The 27,204-nt window shown below is 39.6% G+C and overlaps 1 protein-coding gene across 1 annotated transcript; it reads right to left on the reverse strand.

Annotated features, from left to right (window-relative positions):
• Positions 1–2,674: 2,674 nt before the first annotated feature.
• On the reverse strand, positions 2,675–17,117 carry CPO (carboxypeptidase O). Its single transcript, XM_050339880.1, has 11 exons — positions 17,029–17,117; positions 13,691–13,766; positions 13,159–13,283; positions 10,631–10,745; positions 9,476–9,577; positions 8,561–8,665; positions 7,838–7,948; positions 5,948–6,038; positions 5,171–5,373; positions 4,148–4,232; positions 2,675–2,943 (listed from the first exon to the last, which is right to left on the reverse strand). Exons 1-11 carry the CDS (start codon positions 17,106–17,108, stop codon positions 2,675–2,677), a joined length of 1,362 nt encoding a protein of 453 aa, XP_050195837.1. The 5' UTR covers positions 17,109–17,117.
• Between the last annotated feature and the right edge of the window lie 10,087 nt (positions 17,118–27,204).

Consider the following 27,204-nt stretch of genomic DNA (forward strand, 5'->3'; position numbering starts at 1 on the left):
AGGCAAATTCCCCCCTCATTCTCTTGCCTCTGTGCCATGTGCAGGGGTATCTTCCCATGCCTGACAGATGTCATTACAATAGGAGGAGCTAGTGAGGGACTGAGCCATTCCACAGAAGCCTGCCAATTAACTTTAGGACACACCTGGTTGTATCTTGTAGTGGTAAACATTTTTATCAAAAGATACCCGCAATCAGCAAAACCAGCTCTCTTCCTCTCTGGCTCTAGGCATACAGGCTGTGCAGTATCTCCGAATCCAGTGAACACTGGCAGTATTTTTGTACCAGTGTAGTCGTGGGTTAGTTTTGGAAAGCACTTCGTGGCAGCCCAAGCTTGGGTTGGCTTTGGCAAGGTGAGCGTGTGGGCATTGGTTCCCAGAGGGCTCTGCCATCTGCTGCTGGTGGCACCGGGGAGCTTCACTGCTGTTTGCCAGCAAATGGCTATGAAACACTTGTGGTAAAACCCCACTTGCTTCAAGATATCTTACAGTCGTGAGCCAGATGGACTTGTCTTGTTTCTTACAGTTCCAAAGACAGAATACACAAATACAAATATAAAGACTTACAAGACTCACATCCTAAACTAAACGTAAGTTTGGGGAGTGATGCTCCTTTTGGGGGAGGTGCTAATTAGTGACACCTGCTCCAGAGCCCAGCAACAGACGGGTCTTACTGTAAATGAGTGGTTGGTCTGGAAAGACAATGCTCTGGGGAACCTGCAGGAGTTAGGCAGATTTAGCTGCACCAATTGGTAATAATCTGTGGACAATGAACACACGAGTTAAGATTTGTCAACTAATAGTGCAGACAGAACAACAGAATAACAACAGAATGTGCTTTGGAAAAATGGCTGCAAGGTTTTGTTTTCGGTTTTTGTGTGTGTGTGTGTTTTTTGTGTTTTTTTTTTTTTTTGTTTTGTATTGTTTTGTTGTTGTTGTTTTTGTGTTGGTTTTGTTGTTGTTGTTGTTGTTTTGGTGTAGTTTGTTGTTTTTTTTTTAACAGTACCATGGTGAAATGATACACATCCTTCTCTTGGCAGCATTGGAAGAAAACTGGGCAGAAGAATTTTCCAGAGTCTGCCACAGACCCTCTATGACATCTTAGTTAAGTTACTGAGTCTTGCTGTACTTTATAACCTGAGGATAGTAATGTTTCAGTTCTCTCAGTGTCCTTTATCTGTGAGTTTTCTGGCAGAAGCTCATGGTCTACATTTTCCATCGCTAGCCTTCAAGCAGTTGGGGGGGTTGGAAAAAAGCACTCTTTCCATAAAGTTGGAAATATTTTTTTGAAAAATCTCTGGTTAGAACACTTTCTATTTTCAAGCACAATCTTGACATTTGCTAAGAAAATCGGACATTTCATATATTTTTTTTCATTTTTTTTTCCCCTGGGATTCTTCATTTCCTATCAGGACAAAAAAGTAATCTATTATCTGTAGTAGCTAAGCCTGGTGGACGTATTTCTGGGATGCAGGACTCCTGGATTTAAAAGGAGAGTAAAGGTTAAAATAGGCCTTCTCTATTTCAGTGAATGCCCTGCACCCTCTGGTGTTGGCTGTAACAACACAGAAGCTCTTTCCTTGGCACTCCTTTTGAGAGGCTCAGATGGAGAGTCCCTGCCTGATGGGCTGAAACGTTTTGTTTCCTCTGGCACTCCACTGAGCATCAAGCTTCCTATGAGGACCCCAGGCAGAGCCCTGCAGACAGCAGGCTCTCTCAGGTGAGGGACAGTGACAAAACTGGGCCCAAGTCCTTTTGCAGAGTCAACCCCAAAGGACTAAGATGGTTGGCAAGAAAGAAACCCGTCTGTAAATAGACTTTCTTTATGTACAGTCTCTGGTGAAATCCCTTAGGAGTCTGACTTAAGGAGGATAATTGACACCACCAGTCACAGTTTTGGAAGTCGATGCAAAGAAACCACTCTGTGATCTTCTCTGTAGGAGTAGAATCCTATTCTTATCTTTCTTTTCCCTTTCCCTTTTGAATTTTTGAAGGATTTGGGCAGCTTCTATCTTCACTAATCTGACTGCATCTAAGTGACAGGGCCTCACCTCTTCTCTGTCCCCACACACTTGTACCAGCTCAAATCTTCAGCTTGTTTCAGACTGCTGTTGATAGTTTCCTGGTTATGACATTTCATCAGCTTTTGAGGCCCTGTATTTTCTAGCAAATCCTAATTTGGCAGTTTCGGGGTGGTTGTCAAGGAAGCCATCCAATTTTCTGTAGTGGGAATTGAGGACATTCAATTCTCACAGGCATCCTGCTAAGGCCAGCAAGACCCAGAAGCTAGCGGGTTCAGGCAGTGGGAAAATTGGGATAGAGCAGGACTAAGGCTGACAGAAGGGCTACATAAGCCCAGTAAGTCCCTGAAAAGGTGCTCCAGAACCAGGGAGTAAAATGCTCTGTCCTCATGGGTACTTGTCATGAATGATTGATTTAAGGTCCCTTAAAGAGTAGGCAGAACCAGCAAGAGAAGATTGGATATTGCCATAGCTCTTCATCCTTCCATTCTTCCTTAAAACATAGCTATCAAAATCATTAGTGGGTGCTTTTATTTTGTGGGATGAGTCTTTATTGAAATACTTGACATTGAGTTCCTCCGCTCGTGTAATTTTGTATTTTCGAAGGGACACTGTACTTTGCACATGAGTCTCTTGCTGGGTTCTTTGAGCCATTTTTAAGAAACAGTCCATGTCAGTGCAATACTCAGCCAAAGGCTCAGGGCCAGGCTGCTGGAGGTCAGAACCACAGCCCCATTTGGCAAGTACGTCTGATAAACATAGTCTATGATAGTTGTCACAGCCAACATCGTCTCCTCACACGTGGGCTGGATCTGGTTATCGGGGAGAAGAAATCCATAAGTACCGTTGTCTCGCAGTTCAAATGTGTAGGAGAGAGGAATGCCAATCATGTGGGCCCAGTCCCGTGAGGAGCCTGAGTTATTGTCTGTGAATTTAAAAAAAAAAAAAAAAAAGAGGGGAGATATTTGTATTAAGCATGGTTCTTTAAAAATACTTCTTGCTACAGTTAATGTGAGTTTATACCAGAATCCCTGAACTAAGCAGTAACCATACATCACTGTGACATGGAAAACAGAGTTTGTAGGTGCTGCAGTTCTTAATTATACTAAGAGCCTTCCATGAAGACTAAAAGTCTTCAATTCTTTATAAGATGGTATTGTTCGGTAACAGGAGATGAGTTTCAGGGATTCTGTGTTTTTAGCATTTTACTCTGTATGGAGTACAAGTTGAATTGGCCATTTATCTGTTCTGGTACTTCATTTCCTACATTGATACTGATTGGAATTTCTATTTATAGTTGTTTTTAAGGTTAATTTTGGTCAAACCTGAAAAATTTCTGGCTGCTTCCTGTATCACTGTTCATCTTACTCATGAATCTTTCTTCTTACCTATTCAGTATAAGTACAAACCCTGGCAAAATACAGTCCTAGGCAGGGGCAAGTTACTTTACACTGCATTGCTCATGCAGTAGGTGACTCAGAGACTGGCACTCAGAGACTGGGAGAGACATACCCTGAAATATGCAAACCACATGGATTCTGGAGCCAGCTACTTACTGTTCTTGCTTACTGGGAAAATATTGAGTTTACCAGGCAGCCTCTAGGGCCCTCTAGTCCTCTTTGTAAAGGCTGTCAACTAGTATCAGCTGTGATGTTGTGGTTGTGATGTGGCTATCCAGTCTATTAGGAACAAGGCTGAAACTGATATATTTCACACAGAATTGCAAGCAGCTGCCATGTGATAATGTCTGATGGAGTAACTATAGACCTGATTGCAATTTTAATTTTTGCTTGACTCCAGTGAAGACAAATAGGAGTTTTGGTGCTGACTTCAGCAAGGTCAGGATGATCTATCACCAGTCTCTTTCTGTCCCCTGTGATGTATCTGTGAGGAATCCATGTAGGAACTGGCTTCTGATCAATGCTTTCTTCATTCCTGCAGTTAGCTTTATAACTTAGAGAGTTACCTTGTATTCAAATGACTGCTGCTTAGATGTTCCACTGAACCAGATCTTTAAATATTACTCAAGAGGAAACTCAGAAAAGCAGTACTTGCTGAGGCCTGTGACACAAGAATGACTCTGTTCTTTGAAAAACAGAGCAATCAAAGGAAAAGGTAAAGAAACTTACATAAAATTAAAGAGGGTGGTCCTACTTTATAGCTGGTGCCATACTTTCCTGCCAGTGCAGCAGCTGCTTTCTCTCCAACTTGAATCTGGAAATTAAAAACGTTGTCATTGGTGACAAAAATTTGGCAATTATTTTGAGTGGACCAAAATTTTGGTCTGTTTCAACTTTACATTTACATACGATCAGCTTTGAGTTTTAATATCATGATTTCAGGTCTTTAGAGGAACCCATTATAAACACTTGGACAACTTCTTCTGACTTTTTTAATGCAAATTATGTTAAAAATTTTTAAATTACTCTGCGATGGGATAGAGATGCTATTTGCTTTGTTGTAAAGCTAGAGGGCTTGTACTTTGCAGAATTAAGGGTCCATGCTGTATAGCACATTGGCACTGACTACAGCAGTGATTGACCTGTTACTCTTGTTTTATTACCATAGACTCTGTATCCCACCATCTTTAGAAACTGAACCACAGACAAACTAAATTACTTCTCCAATGACTCATATGAAGTTCAAACCCAAATCCCTCATGCTCTCAACTAGTGCTTCAGCTACTGGAATCTTCATAAATACACATGTGAATGAACTCAGAACAGTCAGAAACCGAGGGGAGAAATAACCAAGAATTAGGTGTTTACTTTGCTCCCATTCTCCTCAGAGCACATTTGGAATACCCTTTCTGGACACAATCATGACAGCCGTATGTGTATAATGTGCTGGCATCCTAAAGTGCAAACTCATTCTTGTATGCAGCAAAAAATTGTTGCTCTTCTCCATTTACCTTGCATTGCATTATTCCTATCTGTAGTCATTCAATTTTCCTGATTTAAGTTGAAGAATTGGGATCTCTGAGGCAAATAAACCTTACTGTTACTGCATAGATCATCAGTAACTCTGGGAGCCAAGGTCCTGAATAAGCCCCACTATTCTGAAGGAAAGGCAAGAGGGCAAGTAGGATTGTGCCACATGCTACTGCCTGTACTTGCTCTCTATCAGTGTAGAAGATGAATGTTTTGCCCTACCAGTTCTTCATTGTTGCTTGGAGGTTTGGTTGTGGAACCGTATGGACTGAGGATGAGCTGTCCATAGGAGTGAATCGTTAAAAAGCACACAATGTCACTCTTCTTCCTTCTGATAAACTGAGCCACAGCTCTTGTCTCCGGTTCTGATTCTGGTCCAGAGCCACAGAAGACCTCACTGCTGCAGTCAAAAGAAACACCAACAGCTGGGGAGGAATACAAAAAGTGAATCAAATGAGAGACATAAAACACCAGTTCAGAGGGAATTGGGAAATTTACCTTGGAGTGTTAAAGCATGTGTTTTTGTGGGCAGGGAGACAAGACAGCACAGTGGGCCTTTAACATTATACTCTGTTGGTACCAACTAAAATTTCCTACAAGACCAAAATATTTTATGCACATTTACAGGATGGCTGCAACGAAAACACTGTGACACCACCACAGCATATCAACTGTTGGAGCCTCCTTGAAATTCATGGCAAACGTAAATACTGGCTGTTAAGCCACTAACTCCTAACACTGCTGTCTAGAGCTGATGCTTGCTCCTGCAGTGAATTAGAGGTATAACTATATAAGCAACAATTTTCTGCTCACAAAAATAAATGCCAGTTGAAAATCAATGAGTTAACACTTACAAAGCAGAATTTTGTTTTTACTTGTGCCTTGATGACAGCAAAATGAGTGTTCCTTTCTTATAGGACTTCATATTTTCTTTTTCAGAAACTAGTTATTACGCTTGTGTTACATTTGTGTTCATGATCTGAAATACTTCAAACTTACTGCCCCAGGATGAATTGAAGTTTCGGTTCAGATCTGTCCCGTAGCAGGTGCCATTCTCATATGGAGAACGGTTTTTCCTCCACAAACGGTCCTAAAGAAAAGGAACTTCTGTTACATAATAACTCAATGATCCACATGGCCCAGTGATAACAGGGTGTAAAGACTCCTTTATTTTAGACCTCTGCATTCTAAGTAACTCTTGCATTGTAAAAGTACAGTTCTGTGTGCAAAGGTGATAATGCTTAGTGATAGAACAATTCATCTACTAGAGCCAGGCTGTCACCTGTCACAAGCCTGCATGCACCCTGAAATGAGCTTCCTGAGCTTTTTTTTTTTTTTAATTATGCTGTTTCTCTAATACTCAACTGCTTCCATGCAGTGTTGCATTCCTAAGCAAGACTTGGTATTGTGAGGGATAAGAGACAATAGTGGAACTTCTGTTTGTTCAGATTCAGGAAGATTAATTCTTTTTTGTCAGCTAATCTTGCTGCTGCTCCTTGGTTCCCTACTATACTCACTGCTATACTTGGTTCTGTGCAGACCTCACTGTACTGCCTTTATGAGCTCCCAACTGAATTACCTGTGCATCCAAGTGCAGTGTGTGGTATGCCCCAAACCTACTGGACACCTAGGGAGACAGCAGGATCCACATGGTGGTAGGCTCAGCCTGCTGGGCCATGCCGAGGTCCTGCATTAAAAGGCTCAAGAGCCTGGAAGCATGATGAGAGTGGCTGAAGACCAACATTTTGCGTTATCCTCTGTATCAGAAAAGGACACAGGGCACACCTATTTTAAATCCAAATAGCCCAATATTTGACCAATTTTCCTCCTGTCCCATGCAAAGGTGCTAAGACTCATCTGCTGGTTGAGATCTCTTGCGAAGAATTAATGACTCTTCCAGACATGCTTAACTCCATCAACCAGGCCTTGAGCTGTTATCAATGAAGTAAGCCCATATATGAATATAAGTCAGCAGTGCCCTGGCAGCCAGGAGGGCCAACCATGTCCTGGGGGCCATCAGGCAAAGTATCACCAGACTGTCAAGGGAGGGGATTGTCCTGCTCTGCTCTGCACTGCGGCAGCCTCACCTTGAATATTGTGGCAGTTTTGGGCACCACAATATAGGAAAGATATAAAGCTGTTAGAGAGTGTCCAAGGAGGGCAATAAATATGGAGAAGGAACTTGAGGGGAAGCTGTATGAGGAGTGGCTGAGGTCACTTGGTCTGTTCAGCCTGGACAAGAGGAGACTGAGGGGAGACCTCATTGCAGTTACAACTTCCTCATGAGGGGAAGAGGAGGGATAGGCACTGATCTGTTCTCTGTGATGACCAGTGACAGGACTCAAAGAAATGGCCTGAAGTTGTGTCAGAGGAGGCTTAGATCAGATATTAGAAAAAGGTTCTTCCCCCAGAGGGTGGTTGGACACTGCAACAGGGTCCCCATGGCAGTGGTCACAGCACCAAGGCTGACAAAGTTCAGAAGTGTTTGAACAATACTCTCAGGCACATGGTGTGCCAGAGACTGTTGGGGGTGAGTGCTGGGGATGGCCCTGTGCAGGTCCAGGAGGTGGACTTGATGATCCTTGTGAATCCCTTCCATCTTAATACATTCTGTGATTCTGTGATACCTATAAACCCAAAAGCAATTGATCCTGTTGTTTTGTCTTCCCAATGCTCATGACATTTGTAAGGAATTTTTAGCTCTGCAATCTCATGGGACTGTTGATTTGCCAGAAGAAACAAAACCTCTCCACCATGAAAGGATTTGTGTGGGTAATGTCACTGTTTTCTGTTTAAATATAATTGCTATTACTGAAAGAATGAAAATATCCAGAACTAACAAAACATGTTGCACACTTTCATTCCAGTTCCTGGATTTTCACTACTTACCTTTTCCCAGGAATAGATGTAGCCATCAATATTGAGGACTGGCAAGACATAGAGATCCAAATTCTGCAGAAATCTTCTAATCTTTGGGTCAGATTTGTAAGTCTGAAGAATCTGAACAGAAAAAGTACAGAGCACTGAGCAGATAATTTAGTGGCGATCACTGGAAAGAGCTAGATTAGAACTATTATCCTGCAATCACTCACTCCTGGATATCACTACGGTATCCAACATCTACTTGATCTCCTGATATGTTGAGATAAACACCTTTTGTCATTAACAAAGTAACAGGGTATCCGGTGAGAGTGTACTCCATATTGATACAGTCTTGTGGGTATGAAGGGTGCATGATATGTACCTGTGTGCCAGATACTTTCTGTACACATGGAACATTGCTAGACCATAGCTTAGGGTTTATTTCAGGAGGACTGTCACTTTGTGACACAGAAAGGCTTGATCCAAAAGCCACTGTGGGAAAAGGAGAGGTTGCTACCAAATTTTGGAAGGATTGGGAAACAGTGCAGGTGGAGCAATTGATGAACTAATATTGCCCCATATCTCAAACTGTGATTTGGACTTAGGTCTCCACAGGTATCTGTACTATGTACTAATTTTGAAAATCATATTTTATCAGAAAAACATAATTCTTGGTACCATGATAGAGAACTGAAGTATCTAAAATGATATGGGTTTTTTTATTATCTAAATGCAAAAGTGAGAACTCACTTCTTTCACGAACCACTGACAGAAGGCTGGAGAGATCCATTCTCTGGCATGAATCCCACAGTCCATCCAAATTATCTTTTTGGGTTTATTTGATGGTTGACTGATCTGAGAGATTGTAAAAATAATAATTTTAAAACTGTTACATTACAATAAAATAGCCTAATGTAATAGAGAAAGTAAAGGATGTGCCTTGATATGCCATTGAGCCATCTGAGATTATTATTATTACAGACATCATTATGACAAGCTTTCCTTCCTAATAACCCCGTCTCTGTAGTATCACAAGGCGTGAGCTTTAAAGTGTCTGTTGAGCAGGAACGTCAATAGAACAGTTAATAGAACAGTTTCTCTTTTTTTTTTCCTTTTTCATCTCTATTAGTCATTCACAGGAGTGTAAGTTCTTAGTTGGAGATTCTTTTTTAATTTCTTTTTTTATTTAGAAGGAGAAGAACAAAAAGGCAGGGAATCTAATTTTATTCAGTGATAAGAACAGATTAGACAATAGCTAACCCAAATATTAAGACTACGGTTTTTACTAGCGGGCCAATAAAAAGTGTCATGGAATACTCCTAGTAGAAAAGTTATATACTGTAAAAAGTAATAAAAATAACAAACCAAAAGTCTTTATCATCACACAGCTGTTACCAAGCTAGTTTCAGCTTGATTTGTCTTTCTGTACAAGACTTTAATTAAATTTGTTGTTTTCACTACATAATAGCAATAGCAAGCTTATAGTGATAGTGTATAACAAAGTTGGCAAATCTTACTGCCCTGTAAAGGAGTTAAACCATCTCCTGCTATTTCAGTGAATTGGGATGAGTGCTATCTTGGAAAATATCTGAATTCTGTCTTCTTCTCTGTATTTTTTTTTGTTGTTAAGATCCTTTTATTATTAAGAGAACATTCCTCCTTTACCTGTAGATAATACATTGGTCGATTCTCAAATGTCATCCCCAGGAAGTGCTGAGTGACCAGCTCACTGTAATTATTCTGGATCTGAGTCATCCACTGATAAATCTGAAATAGTCACAGAGAATTCTTGGTCCAAAGTGGGAGTTTCCTTCTCTTTCCTGCCTCCATTTCCAGATTAAAACATTTGCTTTTGTTTAAACAAGCAACATTTTCCTCAGAGTTTATTTCAATCTGTGATGTCACTCATACTCATGGAAGGTCTTTCTCATGCGTGGTCATATCTCACTGGGTGTTAAAAAAAGACATCACTTCAATACAACATGGGTACTCCATTCTGGATCTCATTCATCATGCCCATCCTATTGGGTATCTTCCTGCTGAGTTCACCAAACATGAAGCCACACCATCAAATCTTCAAAACAGTATTACAGTCTATTCCCTATCAGTACTGATTTTCCACATCTGAGTTCAGCAGCACTCACCCCAAATGGGTAGCTCAAACAAAGTATACAAGAGGGTTGACTCTGTTCTCTCACTTTTATTATGCGACTAGGAGGAAGAACACCACCAATCTCTGCTTTTGTCCAGATTTACCCACTCATCTGTGAAACATAACACCAAAAAATCTTCACTGCCCACCCTTATGACATTATTCTCTCCCAAAGTATCAAAAACCTGCCCTTAAATTATTTCTTTCTACATTCTCTACATTCTCCCATTGTTCACCTCTTCTTCCTCACTGAGATTCCAGACACCACAATAGTTGTTGCACTTCGCATTTGGCTCAGTGTCAAACAAACAGGGGTTTAAATGAATAAAGGCTAGAGATAATGACAAAGCAGAAGAAGGTAGAAAGGTAGCAAACCAATCAACTGAACCCCAGAATATCATCTGCAAAACAGTGTGGCTGCTTCATGCACAGCATCTGGGTTTTGGTCAGTGGGGAACTGAGGATTTAATCAAAATTAGTGGCAAATCCATGTTCAATTCAACCACACCAAGATTATAGTCAAAGAGTAAGGACTGATTCTGCAAGGAAGAAAGCCAGAAAGAGGTCCACTGACTTCAGCTGAGCTTTCTGCAAGCACAGGTTGCCTACTGTAGCTTTTACAAAACATAAACAACAAAGAACGCAAGCAGACTTTTGTTCTTCTTTACCTCTTCCATTGGATGATATTGGGTGTAGACATAACCTTCTCGGACCTGTTTGTGGCTGCTCCTCTCCCTTGGCATGTTCTGATCCACAAGTTCCTGCACATCAGGTATTAGGACCCTGAGGGGAGGGGAAGGGGAAAAAACCAATCCTTAGCAGTTACTGCAGAACTATCATGGTGGCTACATTGTACATTAGATCAGCAAATGAAAGGATTTAGCCTGTTCTGTTGTGGATTGCCTGGCAGAATCATCACCATCAGCATTATGGTAACTTTCATGTAAGGCAAAGTTCAAAGTATTGAGATTTTTCAAAGGGTTTTAACAATAATGTAATAATTTTTACAAGATTTTTTTAAAAGTTGCTAATTTTCTCCCCTCGAAAATAAGAAGTTCAATAGTTTTCTTCACCACTTCTATTTCTGAGCAAAACTCTGAAAATACCACCTTTTGGGAAAAAGAAGGGACTGATAAATTTAAGATTAGTGTTTCATTGCATTTTATAAAGATATTTTCAATTTGCAAAGACTTCACAGATGTGTTCATTGCAATTGGTAAAAATTAGAACAAAAATCTTATTTCCTTCAAGTAACTCTTTTTGCTTTTCAGCTCTTTTTTTCTTTTTGCTCAGTGATTAGTATAACACAGGCGTGATTCCATGATCAAGGGAGTCAATAAAACCGTTTCCTTGGCTTCAGAGGACTTTGGATCATAGGCTGTTCTTTCTCACTGCAATCAGCCCCTTGTAACACTGCTATAAATCTGTGCTCATTGTAAATACTTGCGATAAGACAATTGCAAAGGTAGCTCAAACACTGTTGATCTCAAATGCTGTAAGTGCTAATGGGCTTTTCTGCTGACAGTAGCCATGACTGGCATTTCTGGAAACTGCACATAAGAAATTTTTAAGAGTAGTTACAGCTGACTTTCACTCTGAGCTTTGATGTTTATTCACATCTAAACTTCAAACTAAAATTCAGGCAGTGCAAATTCCCATGAAGTGAACCCACACACACAAAATGCCTTATCAGTGCTCTGGAGAATTGAAATCCCAGAGTCTGACACAGCCAGAATATTGATGTCCTGATTATAATTTGCTATTTATGTCTCTATCATTATATACCTGACTGTCATGTCAGCTGCCTTCTAAAAGGTGGTTCCTGCTTTGAATCTGTTATAGGAACTTTAACACTGTTGTACTCATCTCAAGCTCTTTGCAATTTCAGCTTGACTATTCATCTCATCTCTTTCTGTAGAGCCCTGTGTAAGGTGGATGAAGTTCTGGCCCCAGTTCAAGGGAAAACAAAATTAAGCTGCTAACTACAGTTTACTCTTTAATTTTCAACTAGAATCAGTTGAAACCATTAGAAAATGAAGAGTCTTGATACAAGATAACACGTTAAATATCTTCTGGAGTGTTGTCCTGAATACCTAAACCTGATGCTAGATCACTTGTACAGGCTCCAACCTCATATCTCTTCATGTCTGGTTGTCAGGGCATCACACTTACTAAAAGAACTCATCAGGCAAGATGCAAGATGTCAAGATCAGCTTTAACTCAAAAAAACTTTGAAGTGGCACCAGTCTTCCTTAAACTTATCTTTGGTTGGTAAATGCCAGTGTATGTCCACAGGCCATTTCTCATCAGCCCTGAATGACTTCAGGATTGTTTGTACTAAATATAGCTAAATTAAATTAGCTACTGGTTACCTGAAACAGTCAGTTCTAAATGGGAACGGGACTGTGTGAGGAATGGATCTTATTTAATCCCATTTGGCTTTATAACCATTCTTTATATCTGGATTAGCTCTTCTGGTTAGAAGTATTTGGCCGTTTGCATGTCGTGGCTCCCAATTGTGTGCACAGTGGGCATCTGCCACTGGGATCTTTGTCCCAAGATGAGATGTTTCTGTTTGGCTGGATGGTGCCAGGAAATTCTTACCAGCCTGGTAGTGGGGACAGGGGTAGGAAACTGCAGCCTTGAAGAAACTGGATGAATATTGACTTTGAAAGGGCTCTTCTCCAAACCAGAGGAGCAACAAAAGATAGGGAAGGGAAAAGGAGAGCTAAAGACTTCTTCTCTGCAGTGACACTGATTAAACCTCGGGGTCTCCAAAATAGGAGAGCAAATATCTATGTTTTCCAAGAGCAAAGCATGCTCCTATAAATAGTGGTTGTACCAGTTTGACTTCCTGACTTTAGACTAAAAAAGTGAGTCATACATCTAGGTGCCATCCTCTGCCACTGAGAAGGCAATAGCGGGAAACAAGATAGATTGGGCTGTCTCAGGTCCCAGCTCCAAATTCACAGTCCAGGATAACTGGAAGGTGAATAAACAGGACATAGGGAAACTCTAAGGTTTATGCAGCATCTGTGCATTTGGCTGGTCAAGGTAAGTTGGGGGCATTTGGAACAAAGTTTGGGTTCTATTGCCAGTACTTGCTGACTGTTCATTGGAAAAGGCTGGGTCCTTCTGTGATGGCAAGGAGGATTGTTAGAGCCCACCTTTCCCATCAGGGTATTAGAGGCTGTACCTGTAAGAGATCATATGCTGATCTAAGCTGTCTTTCACCTCCTGCACCAGAGGGCCTAGGACCCTGATGTGCAGTTCTTCTCCAGCCATGATATCTTCAGGCCTCAAGGGCTTCCACAAATCCAGCTGTACAGAGAGAAGAAAGAAATGCAGAAGTGAAGCTCTGTTTTCAGAATAAGAAAATGTATTTAAGATAGAGTAACTGCATATCAATAAATGAAAGACGTTTTCCTTCTCCCCGTAACTTTCCAGTCATATATTCAATAGAGCATGCAGCACAGGGTAAGTGTTTCTGTTGACTCAGGCACCACTGGTAGAGAGCAGCACCTTCACAGAACCATGCAAGGAAACCAACTTCTTCACATAAATTACTTCAGTAGAAAGCCAATTTCATCCTACACTAAGACCAAAAAAAAGTTAGGTAAAGCTTTTTCAAGTTTACTTTAACCTTTTTCCTGACCAAAGCTACATGCACACCTGTTTCACAGCCCAAGACCCCACCCTGCTTTTTGGGCACATGTAGTTGTTCTTACCAGTAAAGTACTGTGAAGAAGCTGAAGATGCTGGACTTGCTGAGATGTTTCTGGCACAATATGCAAAACCTGATCCCTGGAAATTCAACAGAGAAACAGGATCGATTTTAATGTCTGTTAAAGTATCCATGATTTCATAAGTCAAAAGGAGATCTTTTGTTACTCAAAGGGAAGACAGAGCATGTAACTGAGTGCTATTCCAACAAAAATGTGTCCAAGTGATGAATTCATGGAATGTTTAAGCTGCAAATAGGACTAAGTGATGTGAGTTTTCTGTTGCTAGAGCATTAGCCACTCTGCTTCCTTGCTGGTGGCAATCCTTTATTTACCATACCAGCTTCACTGAAGCCCGCTGCTCACGTGAGCCCTGCTTTGTGTTTCTGCCTTTTCAGGACCATGGCCAAAATGAGAGCATTGGTAATATATAATAAACCATCTATTTGATAAGATGTCACTTCTTTTTTTCCTCTCATTTGGGATTTGTTTAGTTATTCCAGATTGACTTGGTCCTTGGCACGCAAAACCATAAAATAGTCAAGATAAATGAACATTTCTTAGAGCTTCATATGTCCACAAACTGCTTGTCATGAAAATAGCCAATTTATTCCACAAATAGTGAATATTGTGGTCTCCAGAACTGCATATTCTTACTCAATTCACAGGAAATAAAAATTTCTGGTACAGGATCCATCATTTTATATTTCTAGAGAAGACACACAGATCCAGAGTCTAAGTATCTATTTTCTTGAAGCCCCATGAAACTTTCATTTACTATAGGCTTAATATGACGAAAATATTGAAAGTTTACAAGGAACAAATAAAAATGGTTGTTAAATGCAGAAAATAACAAATCTGTATGCTGTATTAAAAAAGTCCTTGTAATTATTTTTCTATTCTTTTTTTCTCAGTGTTTGTTCAGAGTGGCTTTCCTGGACTGATAGCAAGTGTGACATTTCTAATGAAAGGGTTTCATAGTGAGGAGTGGATGTTGATGACTACATTGCATTACTCAAAGGTGAGATAGCACTTATCCACTACTGTTGTGATAGAATGGGGAATCCTAGAAATTTTCCTATTTGTATAGCAACCAACAACTACTGCTTCACAGTCTTATGTGATGGCTTTAATCACAGTGGGGTTGGATCAAGGGTTGGACTTGATGATCTCGGAGATCTCTTCCAACCCAGTTAATTCTATGATTCTATGGTTCTATGACCTTGGAGCCTTTACAGGACAAGTACAAAAAAGAGAACATTTTAAAGATTTTGTAACAGAAATTCACGTTGCAAAAGCCTTGCATGGCTTTTCATTAAAGCCATGGTCATTACAGTCTTCAATATGCTCTCACCACCTGAACTGCAACTGCCATCATTTGTGCTTCCATACAGAAATGTACAATTATCAGCTTAATAGACATGCAAATAGAATTCACTATTCATTCACTTTATCCCCAGAGAAATAGGGGGATTTCTGATTTTTTACGTCTTTCCAGAAAATATAACCTTTTCTGATAGAGAACTTGGTAGTTAAAACGTGCCGTTTACTACTGGTTCAGGAGATGCTGTTAATCCCTTGTCTGTGGGGCAAAATGATTACATTTCCATTGCTAGTAGTTGGTACAACAGCCATGATATCTTTGTGATAAACCTTGTAGATGCAGGATAAACATCTTTGCTAGCAGAGTAAACATCTCAGCTGCAGTTCAGAGTTTATTCTCTCTAAATGCCTGGGCTTGCTTTGCTTTGTGTCTATCAGGAAGGGAAACAATATCCTATAATATCTTTCTATCCTCATTGACATTATGTCTTAATTACACCAAATCAGAGAAATTCCAGACAGTCAGATTGCTGCCAGATGGCCAGCTCTTATTTACTGATAAACCTTTCACAATAGCCAGTGTGGAGACAAATCATTTCTAATACTAAACTAAGATTAGAAAGCACACATTCGTTTATTATTATGGACTTAGTTTCTCAGTGAAGAAGTGCAAAGTCAGCCCATGTGACCACATGAGAACTACAGTTTTTAAAATGCTATTTAAGCTTTCTTACCAAATTAAAGGGCTGTTCTTAGGACTAGCTGTGTTTCCTTGGATGCTCATAGATCAGATATTTCATTTAAGTTGTTGAACAGAGCAAATGACAATGAAAATGGGTTTTACTAAAAATTTCATCTTTGTGCAGGTGCTGCCCATCCAAAGTCACAATGACCACATGATACTTGTTTTTAAATTCTATGCAAGTACTCAACAGGTTCAGTCCTGGACAGTAATTAGGAACAAAAATGAAAACTATATTACCAAGGATCGACTGAATTCTGTTCACTGAAATCAAGTCTCTGACTGCATCCCTAATACACATCTAAAGACTAAATATTATCCAGGGGAAATAACACATTTTAAGTAGTGACTCTTTATGCTCTGCTAGATTTTCCAGGAGAGCTGTTGAATGGTTATACATTGAAGGAACTTACTTGCCGTAGGTATTGCTTGGTTTTCTGTCCTTTTTATGTCTATATTCTGGGGATATAATTAGTCTAGAGACATTCAGCACTGGACTACTTTCTCTGTTTACTTCAGAAAATTCCCTGTATAAATTTATATGTGGATGGTGGTCTCCACACTGTGCTCGTGTCCCTCCTGCAAATCCCAGCTGCCACAATGGCAGAGTGACCTATCATTCCTTGAAAGTTGAAGATGAATGAAACAAAAATAGTTTAGGCAAACAGCATAATTTTATATCACTCATTTTCTGAAGAAGTGGAACTGAGAATGGAAAATACAGCAAAACTAGAGATTTGATGCTTTTCAAGAACATTAGTCAGTAATAAAAAATGTGATAATCCCATTCTTTGAGTGAAGAAAGGTTGTCTGAAACAACTCCCTTAGCATTTTTTTGGCAATTGTTACAGGTTTCCAACAGGGCTTTGCTATTTTTTTCACATAACCTAAGCTGTCTTTTATTAATAGATATAATTTTGCTCAGTCATCTCCCTTGCTTTATACTCAGAAAAGACATTTTATTCCTAGAACATCTGATTTCAAAGTTCATTATGAAAGGCTAAACCAAATGAATTTCAGCTAATGGAAGTGAAGCATCCCGAGGTGCATTTGAGGGCCATTCTGTGGCTCCCACTGCTGCAGCTGTATCTTTGTTGGCTTGGATTTGATTCACTCATTCTTCATTTCTCATCTTTATGTTTTCTTTACGAATCTTACAAAGCTTAGAGCTTAGTAACCTTGTCTCCTGGTTTTCAGCTCATAATTGTTAATATTCTTTCACAGTTCCTGGGAATTTCACTGACTGCACAATTCTTCATGACACCACATTCACACTCACCTGTCATATTGCAATTTCAAGCTGAGTTTTCCAGGAATTAGCATCCCCAGAGACAAGACGATCCCAAGAGAAAGCCACATCTTTGTGCAAAGCACCGACAGTGCAGGACTAGAGAGGAGGAGGATAGATCTGGACTGAACACTTGATTTGTACAATTATAATATATAACTAGACTTATCCTGGAAGATCTGCCCTTGTTGAATCATTAACTTCACTTGTAAATAGCTCTACTATTTCTTAATTATTAAAGCTCTCTTCCACACCCCAAAACACAAATATAATTAACAACATTATCACTGAATCACTTTTTCTAGGATGTGAAGAAGATTTTTCCTTATCTCACCTTTCTATCTTTGAAAATGTTATGTGACAAAATTGGTAGTACTTTGAGAAAGTGTTACCTGCAAGGTCCACGGCAACTAGTGAAGATATCTATAAAAATCATGGGGATGGGCAAGAACGAAAGAACAATGGTAAAAAACCTCCATCCTTACTCTCTTTCTTCTTGTGTTTGTGTCTTTATGGAACGATTCTTTGACCTTTCGACTGCAATTCTGTCACTTGCCTAACTAAAAAGGGGACATGAAAGAATAACCAACACTCCTGTAAAAGGGAAAGATGGGGACATCAGAGTCTCATCTAAACCACTTTCATTTGGACCAGACCAGTCTCTGGCCAAAGACTAACAACTCTACACTGTCATAAAGAGTGTTTATATACTCAAACAGTGGGCTGGTTACTATCTGAAATATTTAATTTCTTGCTAAGTTCATATATCAAGAGTAACGTTTATAGACAACAGTTAAACATACAGCCCAGTTCTTCAGAAAGGAATTGTTTTACTCATCTCTCTTGGATTAAAGCTATCTCTGGTGATTTAATGAAGAAAACTGCATGGATTTTGGGTGAAGAGAGTCCAGTTAGTGAGTTTGTTTGTGTACACATGCAGTGGATATGATTCATCAAAGAATGATTGCTCTTACATTTCTAATAAGACTGTTATCAATGAAACCGGCAGCAGAACTGTCCCAATATAAAAAAGAGGAACAGTTTAACTCAAAAGTGTGTTCTCACAAAACCAGACTGCAGGCAAGGGAAGAATATGTTCTTCATAAACCACACCAGACTCTTCCCATTTAATTGCAACACACTATAACCTGCTCAACAGCCTGAACCTGAAAATGCTGAGTATTTCCCTCCATGTAGATTTCCAACCCACAATGACTAACAGAAAAGCTGAACGAAGTCCAGTTTATAGGATTAGAGAAGCTCAATTTTTGAGGAATCAGAAAAACAAACTCATGTTCGAAGAGCATATTGACAGTCAGGACACCTGCTCAGATAATCTTTGCTTTTGTTTCCTTTGTCCACTGCTATGAGTTGTACTAATGTTTTTAAGACTTCTGTAGTGTTGTCTGTGCCCTTTTAACAGACCTGGCTTTGAAATGGGGTTCAATCCCTTGACAGGGCCTCAGAATCTAGTAACAAGAAAAATGGAGGCATAAAGAGAAATGGAGCAAATCACGATAAAAACTAAAATTGAACTCCAGCCCAAAGCTGGAGCCGTTTATTCTGTGGTGAAAACATTACTCCTATGATGCCAAATAGTTATGAAGATAGAGAAGGTAATTTTGCTTGATGGGCATAGAACTCAGGAGAAATGACGATTGCTTGCTAGGTCTTTGATTCAGATTCCTTTGAAATCTAGTTGATTTTAATAACCTTTAGAGAAAAATACAGTGCAAAGAATCACGGACATTTCTCTGAATTAAGAAATGGACTTGTTTGGGGATTTCAGCAGAAGATTTGTTCATTAAATACAATGCTTAATTTTGTACTTATGTTCAGCTTGCAAGCAGCACTGCTGAATTCAGAATAAAGGCCATTAGAGACATTATTCTGCCACCAATGCAAAATAATACCTTGGGATGAACAGTTAACTTCAACAAGCCTATTGCCCGCTTAGGCGTAAATAACATCTCTCTCAGTAGTGAAGTCTGTTCTTTGGTCAGGTTTTTACTGGCAGCTGCTTATCTTTCTAGCAAATGTGGAAGGCAGCTTAATCCATTTATTCCCTCCTTGAAAACTGTGCACAAAAAGGCATGGGACTTTCTGGGGAGAGGAAAGGTCATAAACATGTGGCACAAACATGCCATATGATATCATGTGGTGTCCTTTCTTCCAAGCAACTTTACTTTGCACTGCTTCCATATATTCTTCTCAGGACTTCAGAGCGTTTTTTTCAGCATCAGTTTAGCCTCTTAGCTGCCCTGTTAGAGAAGCAAATATTATTTCCACTACTTAAAAGATTAGGAAAAAAGGGGGAAAAGTGGCTCCCCAAGGTGACATAGGAACACTGCTGCAGAGCCAGGAATAGAATTCAGATCTCCTGACTCCCTGTCTGGTGCTTCTTTAAATATATGACCATCTGCTCTCCTGCTGGAAGTATAGATACTATATGCTGACTCCAACAAGCTGGCTGCTAAGCCTGTTAGTTTATCCTCTTTCTATCCCATACTGATATCATCTCAAGCTAAGCTTTTGGCCTGGAGTCAAAGTGATTTCCAGTGTTTGAATGATTCGACCTGCTTGTTATTGTTTTAACCTTGCACCACACATATGCTCAGCTATTTGTGACTTACCTGCATACAGCCTGTGTAGCAACAGCCGCAAGCTAGAACTGTTTTGTTTAAAGATTCCATACCGAAGCATACCACATGTTTTAAACAACTATCATACAGCAGTGAGTTTGATCCTGGGAGCTGCTGCATCCAGATTTCCTACTGAGCTGCATGTAACTTTCAAGGACAAAGAGCTTATTAAAAAGACCAAAAAAACCAGTACACACTGGTGTTTCTCCACAAACATCCTTTCACTGTGTTAAGCTTTCTCAGTTAACAACTAAATTCCACACTGACTCCATCTGAACTAAAAACCTAAATGAACTAAATAGAATTCAACATGATTAACACTTTTTTAAAGCATCACTTTGATTCTGAGAAAATCATCCTCCTGTAAATCTCCTCTCATTGCTGCAGAAAACTCACAGTATGTGTCCAAAACAAAATCATCACTCAGTAGGGTCAAAACAGTAGCGTGCAGACTAATGTGACTTAAAACCTAGTCTTCTGCTCCACTGAAGAGAGCAATAGGTGATTCAGCTGTTTCACTAAAATATCCTCTGGTTATCACTATAGCTTTACTTGGAGGAAGCACACAATGAATTGACAGTTTTGTTTCCCACTGTCTTGTCAGAATAGATAGTATATTCTATAGGTGTTATCTTTTTCTATGAGTACTAAATAATATTTCTTTTTTTCCTGAGCAATGTTCAAAATATTCCAATTCACTCTAGAAGATTAAATATGTGGTTGTAATTCTATAGCATACATATATATAGCAATATGTTGTGTGGTCTGCAGTGTGAATCATTGTTCCTCTTAGTATGCCAAGTCTTCAGCTTTCACAGCTTTGTTAGAGAAAGGTTTTACTGAAAGTCTCTGGACTCCACTGTGAGTTGACAGTGCTAACTGTTCTCAAACCTCATTAGCTCCAGCAACAATCGTAGCATAAATGAGAATATACTGGAAACTATGCATTACAACAATTTTGTTCTAGAGTCATCTTGCTGAGATTTTCTTGTTCTCTCTTTTTCTGAGACTACTCTGCGAGTAGCCATTAACCTTACATTTGGGACTTAAAAATAATCACAAGCCAGAAAGAATTCCAGCTAACATACTCTAAACTAGAATGACATTACTAGCAAACCTCAAAATTAGTTTCATTAGGCCAAACTTGAATGTCCTGCAGATCATCAAGTGACACAGGATACATAAGTTTCAGCTTAGTGGAACTAATTTAGTGATTGTCACATAATCTAGTAATTTCAAGACATTAATTTACAAATACTTTCAAAGATTTTTCCATAGATTTTACAGCATTTATACAAATGCGTTCTCACATATTTGACCACAATTCTAAGTACAAGTGTGTTGTGTCAGTCTAGGATGCAATGCCAGCCTTTTCTCCACAAGTCCTGTGATACAGTTTTTAGACAGCTTTGTTAGCAGAGAGGATCTTCAAGTACCCACTCAGCAAGCAGTTCCTTATGGAAGCAGGCAGAAGCAACCTGACAAAATCAGTATTGGTTAAATTAGGCTGGCAGAGCAGCTTCCTCAGTCACCATTTTCTTTAACCAGGAAAGAAAAATGTTATTATTGTCTTTCCTTAACAACAGGTGGCCTGAGTAGTTATTTTTACTTCATGCTTTAGACAGCAAAATATCGCTGCTAAGGACCTTAAGCCTTAACATATAGTCTGAATTCAAAATTATATTTACCACGTGTAACTAAAGGTAACAAACACTGTTGGTTCAGTTCTAAGGGTTAATGGTAATCATGTTTACAAGGAGTTGTGCACAAAATCCTACAGTCCTTATGTAAACACAGTTCCTATGGGAAATTTGTGGGCATAAGGATTGTGCAACTTTACTTTAAAAAATATTAGTAGTATATTTCAGGTGCAGTGGTAAATTGATGAACCCAAAGTCCACACACACAAACTGCAAAATATTGCCCTTGTAGGGAAGACTCAGTTTGTTTATAGATTTTAATGTGTCTGAATCCACTGTCAGAAAAACTAGTTATTTTTCTCACCTTCTCCAGTCCTGAAAACTTCCCTTTATAAGAATACCTTCCGATGGTATGATTGGAACTTGAGATTTCAGAGGTATTGCTCTGGGGGGAAGAGGATTTTCAGAAGGGTTTGATCCTGTACTGAAGTTCTGAGTGGACAACAATTAGGCAAGAATCCTTGATTTTGTGAAGAAACAAATTTCTTGTAAAGCTTTAGTTGTCAAAGTAATACTGTTTGTTTTTAGGTAGACCTTTTTAAAGAAGATGCCATGTAACATTAAAAGCCTGGCTTGTATTTTTAAATAAAATCAATACCTTTGTATGTAAATAAATTAGTTTTATTTTATTGCTACTAGCAGAACTGTAAAGGACAGCACGTAAGTCTTTATTGTTGCTTATGGTTAAGAAACAAGCTTACTGCACTGTATCCTAGGATAACCAGCATTATTTTTAATGAGTTCTATTACAAGCACCAGAATACTTTATGATTAGATGCAAATATGCTTGCATGCAATTTCTTAAACTCAAACAATATACACTGTATATAAAGTAATTAGCTTTTGCAACTACAAAACATGTTCATATTAACCTTTGTCCTCTGTTCTATCAAAAATGACACACACACTGAGCTTTCTGTTTAGTGACAGCACTACTGAGCATAAATAGTATTGTTTGCATGCATGCAGTTATGTGTGTCCATGCAAGGTGAGTAATGCTACAAACCCCTCAACCACCCTGAGAATGTTAAAAATGCTCATGATGACCCTGAGGAATCTCAGAGATTATTAATGAAACCAATAATACCTGACAAAAGATCTCAAAGCAGTTCTCATCTGCGCCAAAGTCCATTCTGTGTAACTTGTAAGCCAGGTTTGAAGTGTGATGTATATGTATGGGTGTGACATGCAGTGGAAACAGCTTGTATTTTGGTGTCTGATTTTATTAAAAATAATTGCTGCTAATAGTATCTGAGGGAGGGACTGGGCAGTGGCACTTTGAAGTGTTGTGATAGAGCTGGGTAGGTTGCAGTAAGTCTGTTGACATGGCTTGCACTGGGCACAAGGTTTGGGGTTCTTCAGCAAAGGCAGCCAAGGCTTTCTCCACTCTCATGTCTGGACAGTTTCTACTCTTTGTATCAGAAGCGCATCTGAAAAATCAGCCAGCTCTGCCTGGGAGAGCTTGCAAATCCAAGCAACTCAACAGGGAGGCATCCCCATAGTACAGACAGGGAACACAGGCACCTGGCTGTGCTGAAACTCTGCCCCTGCTGCCAAACAAGGCATTCCTTTGAGTCATGCACTACCAAGATGGGTGTGGAACCAGGAATCTGGGTGTGCTACAGGGACCTCCTGAATGACTTTCCTGTGGGCAGACAGATAAGCAATGACAAGCAGGAAGTTGAACTCAAGATTCCCCATGTCTGACTACATTAGTGTCAGGTAATTTATCCCTGTTTAGAGAGAGTGGCTTTGATACCTTCAGTAGTGTTCTCTTTTTTCCCCTTCTAATGCTGAGTTACTAGATTCAGCAAATGAATATCAGACCTACCACCAGCAGCGGAAAGTTTGGAAAGTTCTATTTTTATTCTGCACCAGTATAAATCTAACCAACCTTCATCCTCCACAGTACTACCTTTTGGGGGAATTACTGCATACTGAGAAGAAAGACTTCTAGTTGTCATCATTGTGGTGTTCACCACTTTGTACTGTTCCTTGAGCATAGACTGATACAGAGCAATGTACACACATATTTTGTCTACTTAACTTTTCAGATCTCCATCATTTTCCTTACATTTACACAGAAGTGACCCAGGCTGAAGATTCATTTAGAAAATGGTTTGTCCCTGCAACAAATCATTCATTGGCAAAATAGAGCATGTTCTAAACCAAGAGACACAAATGCTTCAGGAATCTTTGCCCTCACCTTGTACACTGCAGTGTGCAAGGGGTGTAGGTTGCTTTTGTATTTTCCAGAGAATTCTGTGTGTCAAGGAACTGTCTGTTGCTCTGATAAAGCTGATATCTAACTGCTGAGCCATTACAAAGGGTAAGTGATAACAAGTGATATTGGTCTTCAATATGTATATCTTAAAAGATTAAGAAAGTCTTTTACTATGTGAATGACATCTCAAATGTGGACTCCATGCTTGGTTTCTCCTCCTTCCCTATCTGTTGTGTGCAATGACATCTAAACATACAAACACATAATCTCCTCCACAACACATCATTGTGTATTTCCTGAGTCACATCCCATCTGTGTCAGCACAAATCAAGACTTCAGTGACAATCCTCATCATTGACACCAGCCCCTGTGTAGTCAGAGACCGATTCACCAGCTGTGCCCCACTGCAGAAGGAGAACACTGGACTCACATAACAGTTCAAGTTTTCTCCTTTGAAGTTGTAGAGCCACTGCCTCAGCCAGTGTATGTTTGCTGTAGTGCCCTGACTTTAAAGCAGCTGATGAGCCACCCCCTTTCCCCACAGTTTCCCGCCTTTCTAAACGGTGGTCAAGTACAAGTGACATCTTATTCTGTACCATGAAAATCAAATGGACAAATACAGAAAATTTAGCAAGTGCCCTTTGTGTATTGGCCCATACTCAGGAATGAAGAGTGTTCAATAAATATTGCCCCTGTCTGGAGGCATGAATAGAGTCCCTTACCTATAGCAGTGAAAAGAAATTCTCCTGTTTATAAAAAATTGCATGTTGCTTCATAAAGCAAGAGCTTATCTGGATTTTAACAGATGCCATGGCAACAAGTTACTGGAGTATGCATAGGAGCATTTTTGGAGGGAGGCAACAGGGTGAAACAAAAGGCTAACTGATTATCTGTGGACACAAGGAGTTTTGCTGCAGACAGAAATACAGATTCTCATTCTTCTTGTTTCTGGGTGGCTGCTTACAGTTGCCACCACATTCATACCTTCACTTTATACTGTTGTAATTCAAAAATAATGAAAAAAGGGGGGAAACTAGGACTGATTTTAACCATACTTCAGAGTTCCATTATCAGTTTTAATCAACCTCTTGCTTATGCAGAAATAGTTGCAATACTTCAGAAACAGATTTCAGTTCTTTAATTCAATCTCCAGTTTATTTAGATCCTAGTTCTTAAAAAAACCCAAACTCTTGCAATGTACTTTTAGTCCCTCTTTCCTAGTCACTTTTGAATATCTTGAACATTTTAAGAGCCAAGTGGAAGTTTTAAAGAGAGTCCCTGGATATTTTTTGTGAATGAGAGGCTGGAATACTTCATACCCTGAGAAGGCTGGAGTTAGGGCTCAAAAATGGTTTTAGACATAAGGAATTCCAAGTAAGACAGAACTCCAGATCACCAGGATCTGCAAACCCAGCCGCTTATGGAGACAATTTGCTTTTTCAGTCACTCATTCTCATTCTGCATTACTTCACAGACTTTGTTCTGCTTTTGCTCAGATGATTCTAGTCTATTTTCTGGTCATGCAAGAACCTTCCTGACCCTTGTAGCCCACATTTTCTGCTTTCCTGTTTCTTGGTTTCATTTTAGATCAGTTCACACATCCTGCAACTTTTAACATAACCCTTGGGCCAGTGAAGTTTGCAATACACCTTACATTTGTAAATCCTTGTCTCTATGGTTTCTTTTTGATTGTGTGATATATGACAGTGATCTAACCTTGTCACCCTTTGGTATGTGGATAGCCTTCAGATGACCTGGGCATTTCACAGGATGAACAGTATATGTATTATTCTCAAGGAAAAATTTACCAGATAAGCCAGCTTTATAGTGGCATTTTACTGTTTGTAATAAGATTTATGAATCAAAAACTGTCTAACAGCAAGCAGCATGTAAAAAACACAAATCATAAAAGGCAGTATCTGTTTTTTTGAGACTAGCAGGACAAATACTGAAGTCCAGTATTTCAGAGCTCAAAACAAAGGAAAGATCTGTATACTTCTACTTTTCAGACTTCTTTGTGGTCCAGTTATAAAATATACTGCCTTTTTACAAGTCTGGTCAAATATATGATTGTTTTCTGCAGCAGAGTCCCCTGTCTTTAAGTCATAGGTATATAATTACTCTAAGCCCTATACTTGCTTTAACAAGCCTTCAATTCACTGAAAATCCTCCCCTGCTTCAGCAGTTTAGTTTACTTAATAAATTACCTATTTTCACTTTACAGGGAGTCGGGAACCTTAGCCTTGATACAGATTGGATACACCCCTGAACTACCTTTAGTCAAACACCAGTCTGGGTTCCATCCATTGATAAGACACACCCATGGGCTGTATGAAATAAAGCCATTTGCAGCTTCCTTGTTCCTCACTCCTCATTTAGGAAAGATTTCCAGCCACTGCTCGTACAAAGTGTTCCAAGTATGAATAAAAGTTAGAAACACAAGTTCCTGAGTCTGCAGGCAGACTATGAAAATGGTAAAGAAAGATGCAGCTTGCATCTCCAGTTAACCTCACTGGCAGGTCAGCTAAACCCATCTATTTTTTATCTGTTTTGCTTAAAAAAGGGGATTTTGCCCTTTTCACACCAAGCACTACATGCAGTGACAAACCCCATACGTATGGGAGCAAAATTATCATTGTTGATCTTCATTGTGAGTCTCCCACTCATTTTAATGACTCAGGAGAGGGGAATGGTATTCTAAATACAGATTGTAATGCACAGGACAGGGGATTAGATCTTCCTTATTACATGAATTGGACACCTGAAAAACCTGGCTTTATTTTCAGCAGACTAGCTTTTTAGGATATGTGAAGATTCAAGAAACCCACAGCTCTGAAGTCTCTGGCAGTAGCTACATGGTGCTTGGAACTATCTATCAGCATAGATGACATAGGAACAACATAAATTATTGAGACAGCATAAAGCAAGAAATTTTAGTAAGCACAGTGATCATAATGGCAGGCTACTACACTTCCATGCTGCTTGTATTTGTTTCTACCTATTGTTAAGGTGTTTAACAAAGAAAAAACATATGGTGATCAGCTAATTCAGTAGCGTGCCATTTTGTGCCTAGTGGTGGCTAATTCTGTCCAGGCTGCTGGCATCCAAGAGGACAGTATACTTCCCTGTGTTTTGTCCCTGAAAGGATGGGAATTATGTACCTACTACTAAGGATCTGACCAAAAAGCTCAAAGCAGAGGGAGCAGTTCCCCAGCCAAAGCCAGAGCCACAGCGGACACTGCATCCCTGGTTTGCAGGGCTCCAACTTTAAACAGCACCAAGTGCTTTCCCAAACATAGCTCTGTGCACTACCTGATGCCCCAGCACAGAGTATTTCAGACTTCCTCCAGCACAGGCTGGGACCACGAGTCAGTCTGCCAGCTCAGAACAGCAGCACTGACCAGTGTTTCACGGCTGAAATTGTACAGACAATGCTTTCCTAAAGTAGCAGATCCAAAAAAGGGGGCATAGCAAACTTCTCACCAAGTCAAGCAGATGAACTTTGCTCAGGTTGTTAAGTTTTACAATTGCATCAAATCTGTTTTCCTGTATATGCTGCATTTCAGAGACTGAAATACTGAACAGCTCTCTCTGCTTTTTA

The sequence above is a fragment of the Myiozetetes cayanensis genome, unplaced genomic scaffold (assembly GCF_022539395.1).
Source record: "Myiozetetes cayanensis isolate MyiCay16 unplaced genomic scaffold, myiCay2020 scf9, whole genome shotgun sequence".
Classification (NCBI taxonomy): Eukaryota; Metazoa; Chordata; class Aves; order Passeriformes; family Tyrannidae; genus Myiozetetes; species Myiozetetes cayanensis.